This window comes from Xenopus laevis, chromosome 2L, assembly GCF_017654675.1.
Source record: "Xenopus laevis strain J_2021 chromosome 2L, Xenopus_laevis_v10.1, whole genome shotgun sequence".
NCBI classification, from domain to species: domain Eukaryota; kingdom Metazoa; phylum Chordata; class Amphibia; order Anura; family Pipidae; genus Xenopus; species Xenopus laevis.
Genome location: NC_054373.1, coordinates 148,700,720 through 148,717,455, shown reverse-complemented (window position 1 = coordinate 148,717,455; position 16,736 = coordinate 148,700,720). Strand labels below are relative to the sequence as shown.

At 37.5% G+C, this 16,736-nt stretch overlaps 1 protein-coding gene across 1 annotated transcript in view; it reads right to left on the bottom strand.

The window, feature by feature from the left end:
* Window positions 1–15,737, bottom strand: part of os9.L (osteosarcoma amplified 9, endoplasmic reticulum lectin L homeolog) — a 32,633-nt gene extending 16,896 nt beyond the window's left edge. The window contains exons 1-9 of the mRNA XM_018247477.2: window positions 15,482–15,737; window positions 9,620–9,793; window positions 8,479–8,542; window positions 6,402–6,478; window positions 5,835–5,933; window positions 5,401–5,602; window positions 3,812–3,976; window positions 2,873–3,006; window positions 1,972–2,014 (exon numbers count right to left, since the gene is read on the bottom strand). Of these exons, the coding sequence (XP_018102966.1) occupies window positions 1,972–2,014; window positions 2,873–3,006; window positions 3,812–3,976; window positions 5,401–5,602; window positions 5,835–5,933; window positions 6,402–6,478; window positions 8,479–8,542; window positions 9,620–9,793; window positions 15,482–15,634 (1,111 nt within the window). The 5' untranslated portion in view covers window positions 15,635–15,737. The remainder of the gene's footprint in view (window positions 1–1,971; window positions 2,015–2,872; window positions 3,007–3,811; window positions 3,977–5,400; window positions 5,603–5,834; window positions 5,934–6,401; window positions 6,479–8,478; window positions 8,543–9,619; window positions 9,794–15,481) is intronic.
* Window positions 15,738–16,736: the final 999 nt, after the last annotated feature.

The following is a 16,736-nucleotide window of genomic DNA, read 5'->3' as shown; positions in this document are numbered from 1 at the left end:
CTACCATATGTAACCTACCACAATGTAAAATTGCTCAGAGTGCTCTTTTGTAGACTATGCAATCTACATGTTTTAGATTTCACAATATTAGCAGTTTTTACAGTGCTAATATCATGAAGGTATAACTGAGAGCCCGCTGCTGCTAGGCCTGGGCAAAAGCCAGGTAAAGTGGTAAAGGCAAATAGGTGAACCACCCATTTAAGGGGCAGTTATTTTCCTAGCGGGGAGGAATATATGGGAAGCATAAATAACTAATTCTTCTCCCACTATTACTTTCAATACTAGGAAGTGGAAATAAAAGTTCTTTCAATTTCACAGTTGTTAGTGCAAAAAAAAATTAAATATAAACACGTGTGTAGAAATGCAAGCTCAGCACAATCCCTATTGTTTCAGGTTCACAAAGAAGGTATACTGTCCGTAGTAATTAACCAGGCATTCAGTTGCAAGCTGTACTTGATAGCAAGTGAAGGCCAATTTAAAAGTTGCTTAAGGAAACTCCATCAGATTAAAAAAAGAAAAACGATATATATTTGCAAAACAACTTTTTTGTGGTTTTACAACAATTTGTAAATGTAATTGCTATTAAAAGCAGTGTTTGGTTGCCCCCTTCTATCTTTTATATCTGGTTCTGTGAAGCTGGAGTTCCTCATTTAATAAAAAAAAGTAGTGTGCATATTCCCTGATTTTTTTGGCATCTTAAAGCATCATATGACCTGCTGAAAATCATACTTAAAGGGATACTGTCATGGGAAAAACATTTTTTTTTCAAAATGAATCAGTTAATAGTGCTGCTCCAGCAGAATTCTGCACTGAAATCCATTTCTCAGAAGAGCAAACATATTTTTTTATATTCAATTTTGAAATCTGACATGGGGCTAGACATATTGTCAATTTCCCAGCTGCCCCATGTCATGTGACTTGTGCTCTGATAAACTTCAATCACGCTTTACTGCTGTACTGCAAGTTGGAGTGATATCACCCCACTCCCTTTCCCCCCCCAGCAGCCAAACAAAAGAACAATGGGAAGGTAACCAGATAGCAGCTCCCTAACACAAGATAACAGCTGCCTGGTAGATCTAAGAACAACACTCAATAGTAAAAACCCATGTCCCACTGAGACACATTCAGTTACATTGAGAAGGAAAAACAGCAGCCTGCCAGAAAGCATTTCTTTCCTAAAGTGCAGGCACACGTCACATGAACAGGGGCAGCTGGGAAATTGACAAAATGTCTAGCCCCATGTCATATTTCAAAAATGAATATAAAAATATCTGTTTGCTCTTTTGAGAAATGGATTTCAGTGCAGAATTCTGCTGGAGCAGCACTATTAACTGATTCATTTTGAATTTTTTTTTTCCCATGACAGTATCCCTTTAATGACACACAAATATTTCAATCAGAGTGCATGTCAGATTATATAATAATATAATAATATGCCACATACAGAATGTGTGGGATCTGGAGGTTTTCTGAGTTTTTTTTTGTCAACTAAAGCAATGCCCCACCATTTAAACAAGTGGCTGCACTCATGAAGAGCTCTGCCAGGGTGCAAAATGTGCAGCATACTAAGTTCAGATAAACAGCATTGCGCACTGACAACCTTGACAAAAACAACAAGTTTGATAACAAGAGGCTACATGAACAAAGGACAGATCCTTTAAGAAAAGCATTGTCCTTCGTTCTGCATACTTGCAAAAAGAATAAAAAAAAGTCTGTATGAAGAGTGAGTGGATAGAGAATTATATTCTGCTACTGTCTAAAGGTCCAAGCCACTTCATGGAATCAAGAAGCAGCACTGTACTCAAGGAGGAGTTGCTCATTTTAATCATGCACCAATGGCATTCTTAAATATCAATCCGGTTGTATAAATAAACACTACAATTTAAAGCAAGATTTTTATTGGCATGTAGCCCCACCTAGAGGATAAATGTACACTAATGTACACTAAAATATATTTTATGAGAAACAAACCTTGGGATTCCTCAGTTGTCTGCTGGTTCAAAAGCAGTTCCTCCTTTATAAAACCAAAGAGAAACAAATAAAATCTGAGCATGAGAAAATTAGAATATTAGGAAAGAAAATATGTAGCATACAGCCTTTAAATCGGTGGTTCACCTTTAAGTAAACTTTTAGTGTGTAATAGAATGGCCAATTCTAAACAATTTTTCCTTTGGTTTTCATTATTTATTTTTTATAGTTTTATAATTATTTGCCTTCTTCTTCTGACTCTTTCCAGCTTTCAAATGGGCGTCATTGACCCCATCTAAAAAAGCAAATGCTCCGTAAGGCTACAAATTTATTTTTATTGATAATTTTTATTTCTCATCTTTATATTCAGGTCTCTCCTATTCATCTTCCAGTCTCTTATGCAAATCAATGGATGGTTGCTAGGTGAATTCGCACCCTAGCTACCAGATTGGTTATAATGTAAACTGGAGAGCTGCTGAATAAAAAGCTTAACAACTCAAAAACCACAAATAATAAAAAATGAAAACCAGCTGCAAATTGTCTCAGAATATCACTCTCTACATCATACTAAAAGTTAACTCAAAGGTGAATAACCCCTTTAAGAAATCAATATAGGACATTTCATACCGGTATACAGTACATCTTCAACCTAATTATAAATATACACATTGGTCTAACTAATTTCAACATACTTCGCTTAGTTCTCAGAGGTGCAAAATTAATGAAATATGAACATTATATTGTGTATTTACACAGCCATTTAATAAAATGCTGCCTTTTTCTGAATTTATTTGTTTGCATTCATAGACATTCCCACTCAAATTGATGGATGGCAAGAGAGCGGCATAATACACACAATTAAACTGTCCCCATTATGATTCAAAAGCACAAAGGCAAACTTTACCTCTGAATCAGTGGCTGCATCAGTTTCTCTGTCCTCTGGTCTTAGCACCTTATTCCAAAAATCTGTGTTTTCCTCTTCATGCCCTACATGGCCTTCTTCTTCAAGATTCTCCTGTTTCATGGGTTCTTGGGAACCTACACAAGAGCAGTCAATATAACTTTATTAAAACTTATAAAGAACTACAAAATAGAAGTTAGAAGAAGGTTAACCTAGAAATGTATATAACACTAGGAAATATTATTTTTCTAAATGTTTTGAGTTTCCTATACAAGCAGGCCTTGATTACCTCTTGCTCCTAACACCTGCCCCTTTTAAAAATCCCAGGGCAATTACGGTATGCATATTTCCTTTTTTTGTGGGATACTTATGTAATTCTTTTGTTTCCTGGCTTATCAGAGGTCAGTGGGAGTTGTAATTCAAATTTGCAGCTATTTTTATGAGTTTTTAGGACTAATTCAATATTTGGCAGCGAATTGACAGAGTTGTTTTTGCAAAGTTCTAAAGAGTCTTTTAAAAAATATGCACACATATTCGAATTTGGTGAGTTTTTTTTACTTTTTCAAATATGGACAAAAACTTAAATACTCAAATTGGATTTTTGATACATCTGTCTCTGAATGTATCTGAACATCCCCTGATTAAGAGCAATGACAGAATTTAGTGGTCATTTAACAAGCTTTATTTATAATAAAATAAATGTCTTACTGTTCATAAAAGTGTAATTTGCAGCTATTACAATATAAAATGGACAATTCAATTGAGTTGAGGTGTTGGTAGTTGCAAAGATGGTATTTAGTAGGGCTTTTAACAGAATAAATGCAAAGAATCGTTGAAAATACAGGTTTATGGTTAAGAATCTGCAATCTGTTGCAAAGAATAGCAAATTACAGATGTACCATACGGATTAGAAATACATTATTGGTCAGCACATTAACCTACCAGCTTCTTCACTTTGTTCATCAGATTGGTCAGGCTGTGATGGTAACTTTATCTCATTTCTGAACAAAGCATCATGGACAGATGGCGAAGGCTTGGACCCCAAAGTTTTTAGGTTTCGAGTTTTCAGTTCCTCTGATAATTCTTCCACTATACGCTTTGTATCAGCTAGAAAAAAATCATTCCAAAAATTACATATGAGAGAGCTACCCTTGGCAAACATGTCCATTATAAAACACATCACATGGCATTTGTGAGTTAAAAAAAGCTCTATGTAACAAACTATTTTAATTATAGTAAATTAAAGCTCATCTGATTCATGCTTAAGAAAGACTATGCAAACAATTGCAGGTATGGGACCTATTATCCATAATGCTGGTGTTTTCTGGATAATAGATGTTTCCTTAATTTGGATTTCCATACCGTAAGTCTACTAGAAAATCATGTAAACATTAAATAAACCCAATAGGCTGGTTTTGCTTCCATTAAGGATTAATTATATCTTAGTTAGGATCAAGTACAATGTACAGTTTTATTATTACAGACAAAAAATCGTTTTAAAAAATCCGAATTATTTGGATAAAATGAAGTCTATGGGAGACGGCCTTTCTGTAACTCAGAGCTTTCTGGATAATGGGTTTTCGGATAATGGATTCCATACCTGTACTACAGTGTAATATGGCAGTTTCTCAAACATAAGAGCATAGAATATGGCAGTTCTGGCATCCATTGCTGGAGTGCCCCATCTCATGAGCCATGTGTTATCTAAGGAAAACTAAACTAAATACACACTCCTGAAATATATGTATCAATGATGAGCCACTAGGGGGCAGATTTATTGAGGGTCAAAGTGAAAATTCGACTTTTCAAAAAAAATTGTGAATTATCCAAACTTGATTCGAGTTTTAATTCAAATTTCGATATGCCACCTTAAACCTGCCAAAATGCAGTATAAGTATACAATGGGAGAGATCTAGGGATCAATTTGGTGATGTTTGCAGCCTTCCTGACATTCAAGTTTTTCTAATTCGAATCTAATTCGATTAAATTCACCTTTAAGGTAAGTTTTATTATTTTATAGAACGGCCAATTCTAAGAAACTTTTCAATTGGTTTTCATTATTTATTTTTTATAGTTCTATAGTTATTTGCCCTTTTCTTCTGCAGCTTTCAAATGGGCATCACTGACTCCCTTCTAAAAAACGAATGCTCTGTAAGGCTACAAATGTATTGTTATTGTTACTTTTTATTACTGATCCTTCTATTCAGGCCTCTCCAATTCATATTCCAATCTCTCATTCAAATAAATGCATGGTTCCTAGGGTAATTTGGACCCTAGTTAAATAAAAAGCTAAATAACTCAAAGACCACAAATAATAAAAAATGAAAACAAATTGCAAATTGTCCCAGAATATCATTCTCTACATTATACTAAAAGTTATCTCAAAAGGTGAACAACCCCTTTAATAAATTTCGATCGATTGAATTAAGAGTTCATGAGAGTTTTAAAAAACACAACAATTCGAAATTCGACCCTTGATAAATGTGCATCTCGGTGTACAAATGCTAAACTCCTTTTCTTTTGGTACTTACAGACTTGTGCTTTCACATACTCAACATATTGCTCTGGACTGAGTGCAGGGTGACACTTTATGGACTGTGGAGTACCCGTGGAAGGAGGGCGCAAGAAGGGATGGTGGCATATGCGAGTGGTGTGTACTGTCAGAACATATGCGCAAGACTGAGGTTCATCCACACGGGCTATGTAATCTCCGGTGCCCTCTTCACACATAAACTACAGAGTAAAAAAAACAACATATTCAAAATTAATTTGTGAACGAGGACACATTTATCATAATTCACTAAACTGTGACCAAATACAATATATACAGTACAATATATACAGTAGGCTACAGGTGGATAATAAATAATAATTTGCACAAAACTTTGCTTCTTACATATCTATGTCCATTAACATCTGTGTGATATAATGTGTCTCTAAGAAACAGCCCCATGTGTGCTCTTACCCTGACTTCCATTTCCCTGGACTTTCCATTAAGATCACACTTGGACCCGTTCACATACATTTGGCTATGATAACGCTTCAGCCTGTGATGTTTGGAGGCCTAAAAATAAATGTAAATACTAAGATAAGTGCCAACAGATAATGGAACAGAATATGCTAGCTTTAGCAAACACGTAAGCTAGGTGCAAACTTGTTACATGAATCTGTTTGTTTAAAACAAACAAAAAAAAGAATATTTATCGATCACACATATACACTGTATGCTTAGACATAAACCATTATATTAAAAAGTGCATTAAAGTTCAATTTATTGCCACAAATAGATTTTTTTACACTATAACTTCAATTCGAATCATGCCTTCAATATGTATGTACTGTATGTATGAAATGTATTAAGCGCTAAAAAATTGTAACTGGAAGACTTCTACATCTAAAAGCCGTCGAGTTCATGAAGAAGAATATTAAGCATTTTCTTATCAATGAGGGTTTAAGATATTAACATAAGGTATTTTTAAGAAGATTTTTAAAAATCCATTTCAGGAAAAATTTGAAAATATAGAGTCTGTACCTTAGCGGTTTCATCATTCCAGTCAAATTCAGACTGATAGTATCCAAGGAATAAGACATCTCCTTTTACCTCAGACTCTGAAGGGATAGAAAAAACATTTCTTCAGCCTTTTCCCATTTTTTTTTTTAAAGGATTGATGACTTTTGATGGATTATTGTGGGATAAATTGAAACAATATACTGTGCCATGCAACATATCCAGATCCTTGTCCAATGTTTTTATTACACTAAAGAACTAATCCTACACAAAACTTGTTCTCTGTGATCATTTTATTTAAAAACCAAACTCAAAATTTGTTTTTTTAAGGTGACATCAAATTTCTTAAAAATTAAATATACAAAATGATCGGGGTGTTTATTTCCCATAAGTAACACAAAAAAATGAAAGTCTTTCAAAGTAATGCAATTATAATGTACTGTTGTGCTGCACTTGAACAACTGGTGTGTTTGCTTCAGAAACACTACTATAGTTTATATAAACAAGCTGCTGGTGTGTTTGCTTCAGAAACACTACTATAGTTTATATAAACAAGCTGTTGTGGGAGCAACGATTCAAAGCTGAAAACTGAGAAAATGCACAGGATACACAGCATATAACAGATAAGCCCTGTAGTATACATTGGGATTCTTCAGAATTTATCTGTTATATAAACTATAGCACTGTTTCTGAAACAAACACAGCAGTGCAAGGCAAGACTACATTATATTGTTGTTCCTTTAAGACACTTTCAGTTACTGTTCCTTTAAGTCTACTGAAAAACATTTAAATATTTAAAGGGGTGGTTCACATTAAAGTTAACTTTTAGTATGTTCTAAAATGGCCAGTACTATGCAACTTTTCAATTGGTCTTCATTATTTATTTTTCTATAAATATTAATTAGTTGCCTTTTATTTCTGACTTTTTCCACCTTTAAACGGGGGTCACTGACCCCATCTAAAAAACAAATGCTCCTGAAGGCTACTTTACTGCTACTTTATATTACTCATATTTTTATTTAGACTCTAACCTATTCATATTCCAGTCTCTTATTTAAATCAGCCAAAATGTCTCAGAATATCACTCTCTACATATTAAAAGTTAACAGGTTGTTCACCTTCCACACACTTTTTTTTACCTCGAGGTACGGTGGTGCACTTGGGAGATGGGGCCCCTCTTGGAGTTTATAGTTCATATATAGTCTTAGTCTTGCGAGGGTCCATTTTTTGGAACCCGTACCCACAACCTGCAATCCACAACCGAACCCGCATTCTTACCCGATTGGACTCGCAAGTACCTTACCCCTTAACCGGACCCACAACCTGCTGACCATCAAGAATCAGGAAGTGCTGTCATTGTAAACTGGAAGTGACATTATCGGAAGTAGCCGTGATCGGGGAAAAAAGGAGTAAAAAAAGTAATTGAGAAGACCCGCGGCCCGACCCGCGTGCAACCCGCAGGTTTTTGCGGGTAAATCTCAGAGGGATCCCGCCCCCCATGTGTACTACCTTATGTTTTTAATTGGTTTTAATTATGAACAGAGGCATGTTGTGAATAAATATTGCCTTTTTAATAATACTTTTTGATCATTTAATTAACTTACATCACATCACTTAGAATTAGCGAAACGGCGCAAGCGTCTAGTTTTTTACGCTAGCGTCCGTTTTTTCGACGCCTGCAAATTTTTTCGGGCAAATTGTCGCTGGCGGCGCATCATGCAAATTCGCTGCGAATTCGCGACTGGTGAATAAATTCGCCCATCACTACTCATAGTCAGGGGTTAAGTCCCTATTTTAGGTGAAGTCATATTGATATTGTTTTTGTGGACACCCTGACTTTTTTGGCCTGGTAATAATAATTTTGGGAACTTTGCTTAGTAAAAAGTCTTACTTTCATCTCCAAATTGGTCACTGGACCTCTCCCATTGACAAACAGCAATTCAACAGGTTTTAGGTGGTGAATAGCCAAATTCTAATTCTTAAAGGGCCAGAGTATGATAAATCTAATTCAAATTTATTTTGCTTATTTTAAATCAAATCCAAAGTTAATCGAGTATACATATACAGAAATTAAATTATGGCTTGACACATTTTAGCATACCTTCAATATGATACTGCTGAATGTGTTTTCCATAACAGAATTCATAGGTCCACCAGTCTTTGGTCTGCAAAAATTATTTGTAAAGTACAAATATTAAATACAGTATTTGGTTCTGATTACATCATATAGAGTTTTAAATATACATTTACAAAAAAGATGACTACATGCAGTATTTATCAAAAGCCTGGAAGCTGACTTTGTGGTATTACTGAAATACTTCTATGAGACTATAAGACTTACTAACAGACTGGTGACAGTAACTAAGTAATCAAAACAAAAACAGATTTGCATTTTTTTTAACTATTAATTTGGACAAAGGTTTGTATTTTTAACTACAGGTATCGGACCTGTTATCTGAAATGCTCGGGACCTGGGGTTTTCCGGATAATGGATCTTTATGTAGTTTGGATCTTCATACCTTAAGTCTACTAGAAAATCAAGTAAATATTAATTCTATCCAATAGGCTGATTCTGCTTCCAATAAGGATTAATTATATTTTAGCTGGGATCAAGTACAAGGTACTGTTTTATTATTACAGAGAAAAGGGAAATCATTTTAAAAAATCTGAATTATTTGTTATAATGGAGTCTACGTGAGACGGCCTTTGCATAATATAGAACTGGATAATGGTTCCCATACCGGTACTGTGCTATTTGTGTTTACAGTAGGGATGCACCGAATCCAGGATTCGGTTCGGTATTTGGCCAGGATTCGGCCATTTTCAGCAGGATTCGGATTCAGCCGAATCCTTGAGTCTGGCCGAACCGAATCCTTAAAATCACGTGACTTTTCGTAAAAAAAAAAAAAATTTTTTAGCCGCACACTTCCTGCACGGCACTATTTTTCCCTCTCCCTCGCTGATTTGCATATGCAAATTAGGGTTCGGATTCGGTTCGGTATTCAGCCGAATCTTTCACAAACGATTCAGGGGTTCGGACTTATAGAGTAAAATCTTTTAAAAAACAGATACTTATTAATAAGGTTATATTTTTTTGTTTACATTTATTTATAAGAAAATTATAGGTAAAAAAAAACAGATGGAAAAAGTCATAGTTTGTGGAACAAAAATGGGGAAATGCAGAGCACAGAAGGTGACAACAGATGAAATGAACTTGAGAAACGTTTGAATGTAAGGGTTACCTTTATAAGGCACGGTGCTGCCTCCATTGGTCGCAGAAGGTCTGATATCCCAAGTCCAGAGTATGACTGTTCTTCCTCCCTGTCCTGGTGGAACTTCACTGCCACAGCAGGGAGTTTGCACTCATAATTCTGTTTGTATTTGGAGGATACTGTCACTATGTTGTCAGACTTGCTCTGCATGGAAAAGCATAGTAAATATTAAATCATGTTATGCCACAGATATTCTAGTGCATGTTTTAATGTACATTTCCTCTGAAATACCAACAAAATATCAGGAGTTGAACAAATATAAAATCTGTACTTATCTGGTGTATATATTGCAGATAAAAATGCCTTTATAGCAGTTTAGAGCACAAAAATAGCAATGTTTCAAATCTATATGGCTCTTAGCTAAACTATGATAAAGCCATATAGGTTTGAAACATTACCATTCCGTGACCCAACTTACTAAATAGATGCATTTATCTTTAAGTGGAATGCTGCCATGTGGACTTCTACTTGTGGTTTATGGGGTGGGACTCCATAATCTTTGAGAATTAACAGACCTATCTGTTTTTGGAATTTAAAAGCTTGGCTCCCCTTAAAGTTAACTTTTAGTATGTTGTAGAATGCCCAGTTCTAGGCAACTTTACAATTGGTCTTCATTATTTTTTTTATTATAGTTTTTTTAATTATTTGCTTTCTTCTTCTTCTGACTCTTTCCAGCTTTCAAATACGGGTCACTATCACCGGCCAAAAACACAAATCTGTAAGGCTACAATGGGGGGGAATGTAATAAAGGTTGCAAAGAGCAAACAATTTGCACAAATAAGAATTAAAATTTGCATTTCTCAATGTAATACTCATCTTTAAACGGTTATTACATTGCAGATTTTCATTGTGCATTGACCACTTTTTTAAGAAGTGCTTGAAGGTGTTGTGATCCTTTTGAACAAATGTAACAACTTTTTTAATAAGAAGTTTTATTACATTCACTGCGCACTGGCGCAAACTATAAGATTGGCAAATCTTCTTCTACTGTCGGAAGTGGTCGCTAAATACCGTATATACTCGAGTATAAGCCGACCCGAGTACAAGCCGAGGTACCTAATTTTACCTACGAAAACTGGGAAAACTTATTGACTCTAGTATAAGCCTAGACACAACTACAGCCCTGTCTCCCAGCAGCGCACATTCTGCCAAAGCGACCCCCCAGCGATCAACCGGACTTCTTTGCAAAGTTGACGGTGACAGAGAATTGCCAAACGGATTACTGTGTGCATTGTCCCACTGTCCCACTACCATGTGCAGAGGGTGCTGTGTGAAATTGCCATCACTGTTAATCTTTGTATAACCAACAGAGGGCGCTGTGTGATATTGCAGTCACTGTTATTCTTTCATATAACCAACAGAGGGCACTGTGTGATATTGCAGTCACTGTTATTCTTCCATATAACCAACAGATGGCTCTGTGTGATATTGCAGTCACTGTTATTCTTTCATATAACCAACAGAGGGCGCACTGTTATTCTTTCATATAACCAACAGAGGGTGCTGTGTGATATTGCAGTCACTGTTATTCTTTCATATAACCAACAGAGGGCGCACTGTTATTCTTTCATACAACCAACAGATGGCGCTGTGTGATTTTGCAGTCACTGTTTTTGTTTCATATAACCAACAGATGGCACTGTGTGATATTGCAGTCACTGTTATTCTTTCATATAACCAACAGAGGGCGCACTGTTATTCTTTCATATAACCAACAGAGGGCATTGTGGGATATTGCAGTCTCTCCCCAAGTGTACTGTTGGTATAGGAATGATTAAAAGTGACTGCAATCACAGCTACTTGGGTCGGGTAACGCTGACCCGAGTATAAGCCGAGGTAGACTTTTTCAGCACATTTTGGATGCTGAAAAACTCGGCTTATACTCGGGTATATACGGTAGTTTGGGTTTGCAGAAGCTATATAATAGGCATACCTTTTTGCATTGCAAATATTTTTTATTACATTCCCCCGCAAATATATGGCTATTGCTACTTTTTATTACTCCAGTAATTATTCTGGCTCTTTCCTATTCATATTAAAGTCTCTTATTCAAATCAATGCATGGTTACTAGGGTAATTTGGACCCTAGAAACCAGATTGTTGAAACTGCAAACTGGAGAACTGGAGAATAAAAAGCTAAATTATTCAAAATCCACAAATAATAAAAAATGAAAACCATTTACAAATTGTCTCAGAATATCACTCTACATCATACTGAATGTTACTTTAAAGGAGAACACCCCCTTTAAACAGATGGTCGCTGCATAAAACATCTTTTAGAATTGAGATGGAGGTGCATCCCCTTATCTCATCTGTTGATGATGCATACAGGTGCCAATGGAAGCATGAAGTTCATCTATGATCCTGTCTGATGCCAGAATGATCAACCCAGAGCAGTGGTTTGGAGGGTGCTCAGTTTGAAACTCAGTCAAGGTGAATTTTGGAGTAAATGCCTATCTGAGCTCATAAATACACCTAGAAGTCCAGGCTAAGGGTCAATTCATTAAGAGAGAACACCCATATGCTACCATAGATATTCATGGAACTATCAGGCCTGGACTGGCAATCTGTGGGTTCTGGCAAATGCCAGAGGGGCTGCTGTAAGTTGCCATAGACAGGTGCTATTTAGTAGGCTGGTGAGGTGCTGTTTGGGCCTCTGTGTAGGGCCTATTTTGAATCTCAGTGCAGACCTGGTAACTATAAATTAATTACTGATACAACAAAGTTTTCCTGTTCTTTTTTATATGCCAACAGTGGGTCCTGATCAGATGTTTGGAAGGGAAGAATCTGAAAATATCTCACATACATGATGGCTGTTTTGTTAATTATCTTAATACCCAAGCATCATGTCACACCCCAAAGATACCCAACAGCATTCAACATACATTACGTTGATACATTCAACATGCCTTTTTTTACTTGGATTTGAAGTCAGAAAGTTATACCATCTTTTTCTGCATTAAAAGAGTATACATTAAAACTATCGTGTAACAGCCCAGTTACAAAACCTCAAGAACAATAGAGTTACTAAATTGTCCATGGACAAATACAGCTTTAATAAGGGGTTGGATGACTTTTTAGCAAGGGAGGGAATACAGGGTTATGGTAGATCACACATAGTTCAAGTTGATCCAGGGACTGGTCCTTCCTCTGGATCAACTAGCAGTTAGGCAGGATATATATATACATATATACATATATATACATATATACATATATATACATATATATACATATATATATACACTCTCAATTTCGAATAAAGCATTCCCAGGCCAGCACTTCCCTTAGTAAATCAAGTGATTTTATATATATATATATATATATATATATATATATATATATATATATATATATATATATATATATATATATATATATACACACACACACACACACACACACTTAAAAGGTTGAATTGGATGGACCTGTGTCTTTTTTCAACCTAACTTACTATGTTTTTAAACATGAGTACAGTAAATAGAGATTGTGCTGGATACATTTTTTGCCTATTATATAGTGAATGCTTTTATTACTTCTTGCACAAAACACCTAACATGAAAATCACTTTCTAGTTTTGTCAAATGATGTTTGCAGAAGAGAGACTAGTAAACCAAAATACCACCACTATAAAATGAGATAGGTACCACAAAGACTAAAGCTAAATTTCAAATATCGGAAGAAAACCAGAGAGCCTTCAAATCAGGTCAATGTTAGTTTATTAAAGCATTATGTGTTTTGGACCACAGAGGACCCTCCTCAGGTGCTTGTGATGCACTGTCCAAAACATATGCCCAAATATGTAATATAAGGCAATAAGTTTGCCCAGGAGCAGTAACTCATGACAACCAATAAGATTCTTGCATTTAAACAGGTGACTAGTAAATGCTACCTGCTGATTGGTTGCTATGGGTTACTGCCCCTGGGCAAACTTAGTGCCTTTATTACATCATCCCAGTAGTGCTTTAATAAACTAACATTGACTTAATTTGAAGGCTCTTCAGTTTTCTTCCTATGTATGGTACTGATGTGCAGGTGGCTTCTCCATTAACCAGTGAAGAGCCTGGCTGAAATAAATGAGAACGGTGGAGGATCGGGTGAAAGCTTTGATCGATATGGCTAAATGTCACACGTTGTTTTCGCACTTAATATGGCAGCAGATCCACCAATCCACAGACACAGACATTTTTGGCTTGAATAATATGCCCCATGTATGCAGTGACACTCAGATGGCAGCAGACTGTGACGTTAGCCTAAGACCAAGGACAGATGGAGTGTTGGCTCCGATTCTCTCAGACTTTTTATTTTTTCAGGCTGAGAGAAGGGAATCTCAGCTCAGTGCCCCGTCCCCATCAATTGAAATGGAGTTGTATGGAGCTGGGGCACGGAGCAGATCCACTTTTCTCAGACAGAAAAAACACATGTAGGCTGAGAGCAACAGAGCCAACTCTACAGCTACCCTTAGCCTAATAAAGGCTGCAGCTTAGGGCTTGTTTATACTAGGGATGCACCGAATACATTATTTTGGATTCGGCCGAATCCCCAAATCCTTAGCGAAAGATTCGGTCTAATACCGAACCCGAAGGCGGAAACATTTTTTACTTCCTTGTTTTGTGACAAAAAGTAACGTGATTTCCCTCCCCACCCCTAATTTGCATATTCAAATTAGGATTTGGATTCGGTTCGGCCGAATCCTGGATTCGGTGCATCCCTAGTTTATACAGAGTTCACTATATATCTCTTAGTTTAAACAGATTACCTTGTTGACAGGAGTAGAAGGGAACAAGTTGTCGGAAAACCAAAACTATTTTCCATTAGTGCTTCATATTAGTAAACATTTTCAAAACGGTGGATTTTAAATTAAAACTAACAATATAATATGTATTCAACACAAGTCCAATTTAAAGGTATATACTGTCCATTTATCCAATTCCCACGGCTGTCATAGGCCCTGCTTGTCAGAGCCCTGACCCAGTCACAATTTAGTACGCGTTGCCTGGTTGTTTTCCTTTTCCAGCCCTAAATCTCATGGCAGAAGTGAACATTTAGAAGCTGGTAGGACTACATTTGCTTAAGTGCACAATCCTATAGGTGTTCCTAAAATGTGTATTGTAGAGTGGGTTATTAATTTTTCTCCCCTGTAAGGCTACACATTTATTGTTACTGCTACTTTCTATTACTTGTTTTTCTATTCAGGCCCTCTCCTATATCTATTTCAGTCTCCTATTCATATCAATGCATGGTTGCTAGGGTAATTTGGATCCTAGCAACCAGACTGCTGAAATTGTAAACTGGAGAGGTGCTGAATAAAAATCGAAATAACTAAAAAAAGAAACACAAATGAAAACCAATTCTATCACTTTCTCCAACATACTACAAGTTAATTTAAAGACGGTCGACCCCTTTAAACAGGTGATCAGTAAATGCTGGCTGCCTATTGGCTGCTGTGGGTGACTAGACCTGCAGCAAACTTTGCACTTTTTATTACATAGCCCTATGCCCTTTGTGGTTGTGTCAACATCAGCCCTTGCGTTGGACAGGATTACTGTTGGGGCCCACGATTAATCCCGGCACCCTGGGCAAATGCTGCCTCTGCCCACCCTAAAAGCTGCCTCGTGAAAAGGGTGCAATGTCCGTGCCCATTTGGCTGGCGATGCAGGAGGGAGGAACTGCTCTAGTTTAGGGTCATTCTTCCTTGCAACCAGATAAGTGTTGTAGGCAGGCAATCAATCTCACGTTAGTCTATGGAATACACCATGGAGTGTCACACACAGGGGTGCTGGGCACAGAGGTTCTAAGGAAACAGCTGCTCCCCAGTCACTTGCCTATTACCTGTCCTCTTATAACCGGCTCCGATAGGATTTCAATGCCGTATTTCATTTCCGACAATTCCTCCAGGTTGAGAAATCCAACTGAAGCTAAAGCCACATGAAGCCATGGCCATAGCAAGCCGAAAACAAGTGCCCAAGCCCGGAGAATCGCCATCTTCTCTCCCGAAAACACTACAGCAGCCGCTACCACTCGCGGGCACCGCCCACTACCCCTCCAGACGCTAACTGCTGATTGGCCTGCAAGTGACAGTGTTCATTTCTATTGGTCCAGGTAGCAGCGCGTCGGCGCTCACCTCGCTAACTTGAGTTCCTCATTTGTCGCCCCGCCCAGATTGTGTGGGGGAAACAGTTTGTGTGCCAGTGCCAGCTCTCATTGGAGCATTTTCAGGTTGATTTACCGCTTGGTCATCCTGCTAAGTGTTACATTCATGGCGGTGCTGAGCATCACTTCAACTGTTTTCTTGGGGCTGTCCATCATTTGGACTCAATCCCACCAATGTCTTGTCCCAGGCTGTGAATAACCCAGATAATTTATTGAATTTACATTCGACAAGTGTAATGGACTAACAGGTGATGTTATTGAAGGAACAGGATTTTGCTCCAGGTCTATCTATAGTAACCAATCAGCAGCTAGCATTTGCTGGTTACCTGTTTGGAAGCAAATATCATAAATGTTGCTATGGGCAACTAGACCTGGGGATTATATATCAGATAGCGTTGCCACCTGTTCGGTTTTGACCCGGACAGTTTGGTTTTTTTAAGGTCTGTTCGGGTCTGAACTTTCTATTCGATTTTCAGCATTCTGAAACCTGAACAATATTCGCCAGCCGTGAATACGCGGTGAATTTCCGCGAATCATGGCTTAGTTACTATCAAGTACAGTTTGTTTCTTATTATTACACATACAAAAAATTCCAACCAGTTGTATCTAAAGGTGGCCATACACGGGCCGATAAAAGCTGCCGACAGATCGAGTCGGCAGCTTATTGGCCCATGTATGGGGCCCCCCGATGGGCTTCCCCGATCGAGATCTGGTCGAAAGTCGGCCAGATCTCAATCGGATGGGACTAGAAATCCCGTCGGATCGCGGCCACATCTGTTCGTTGATGCGGTCCCGCGATCCGACCGCCCGTAAGCCACCATAGGATCCGATCGCTGGGCCCTAGGGCCCACGATCAGATCAGCCCGATATTCCCCACCTCAAGGTGGGCATATCAGGGAGAAATCCGCTCGTTTGTCGACATCGCCAAATGAGC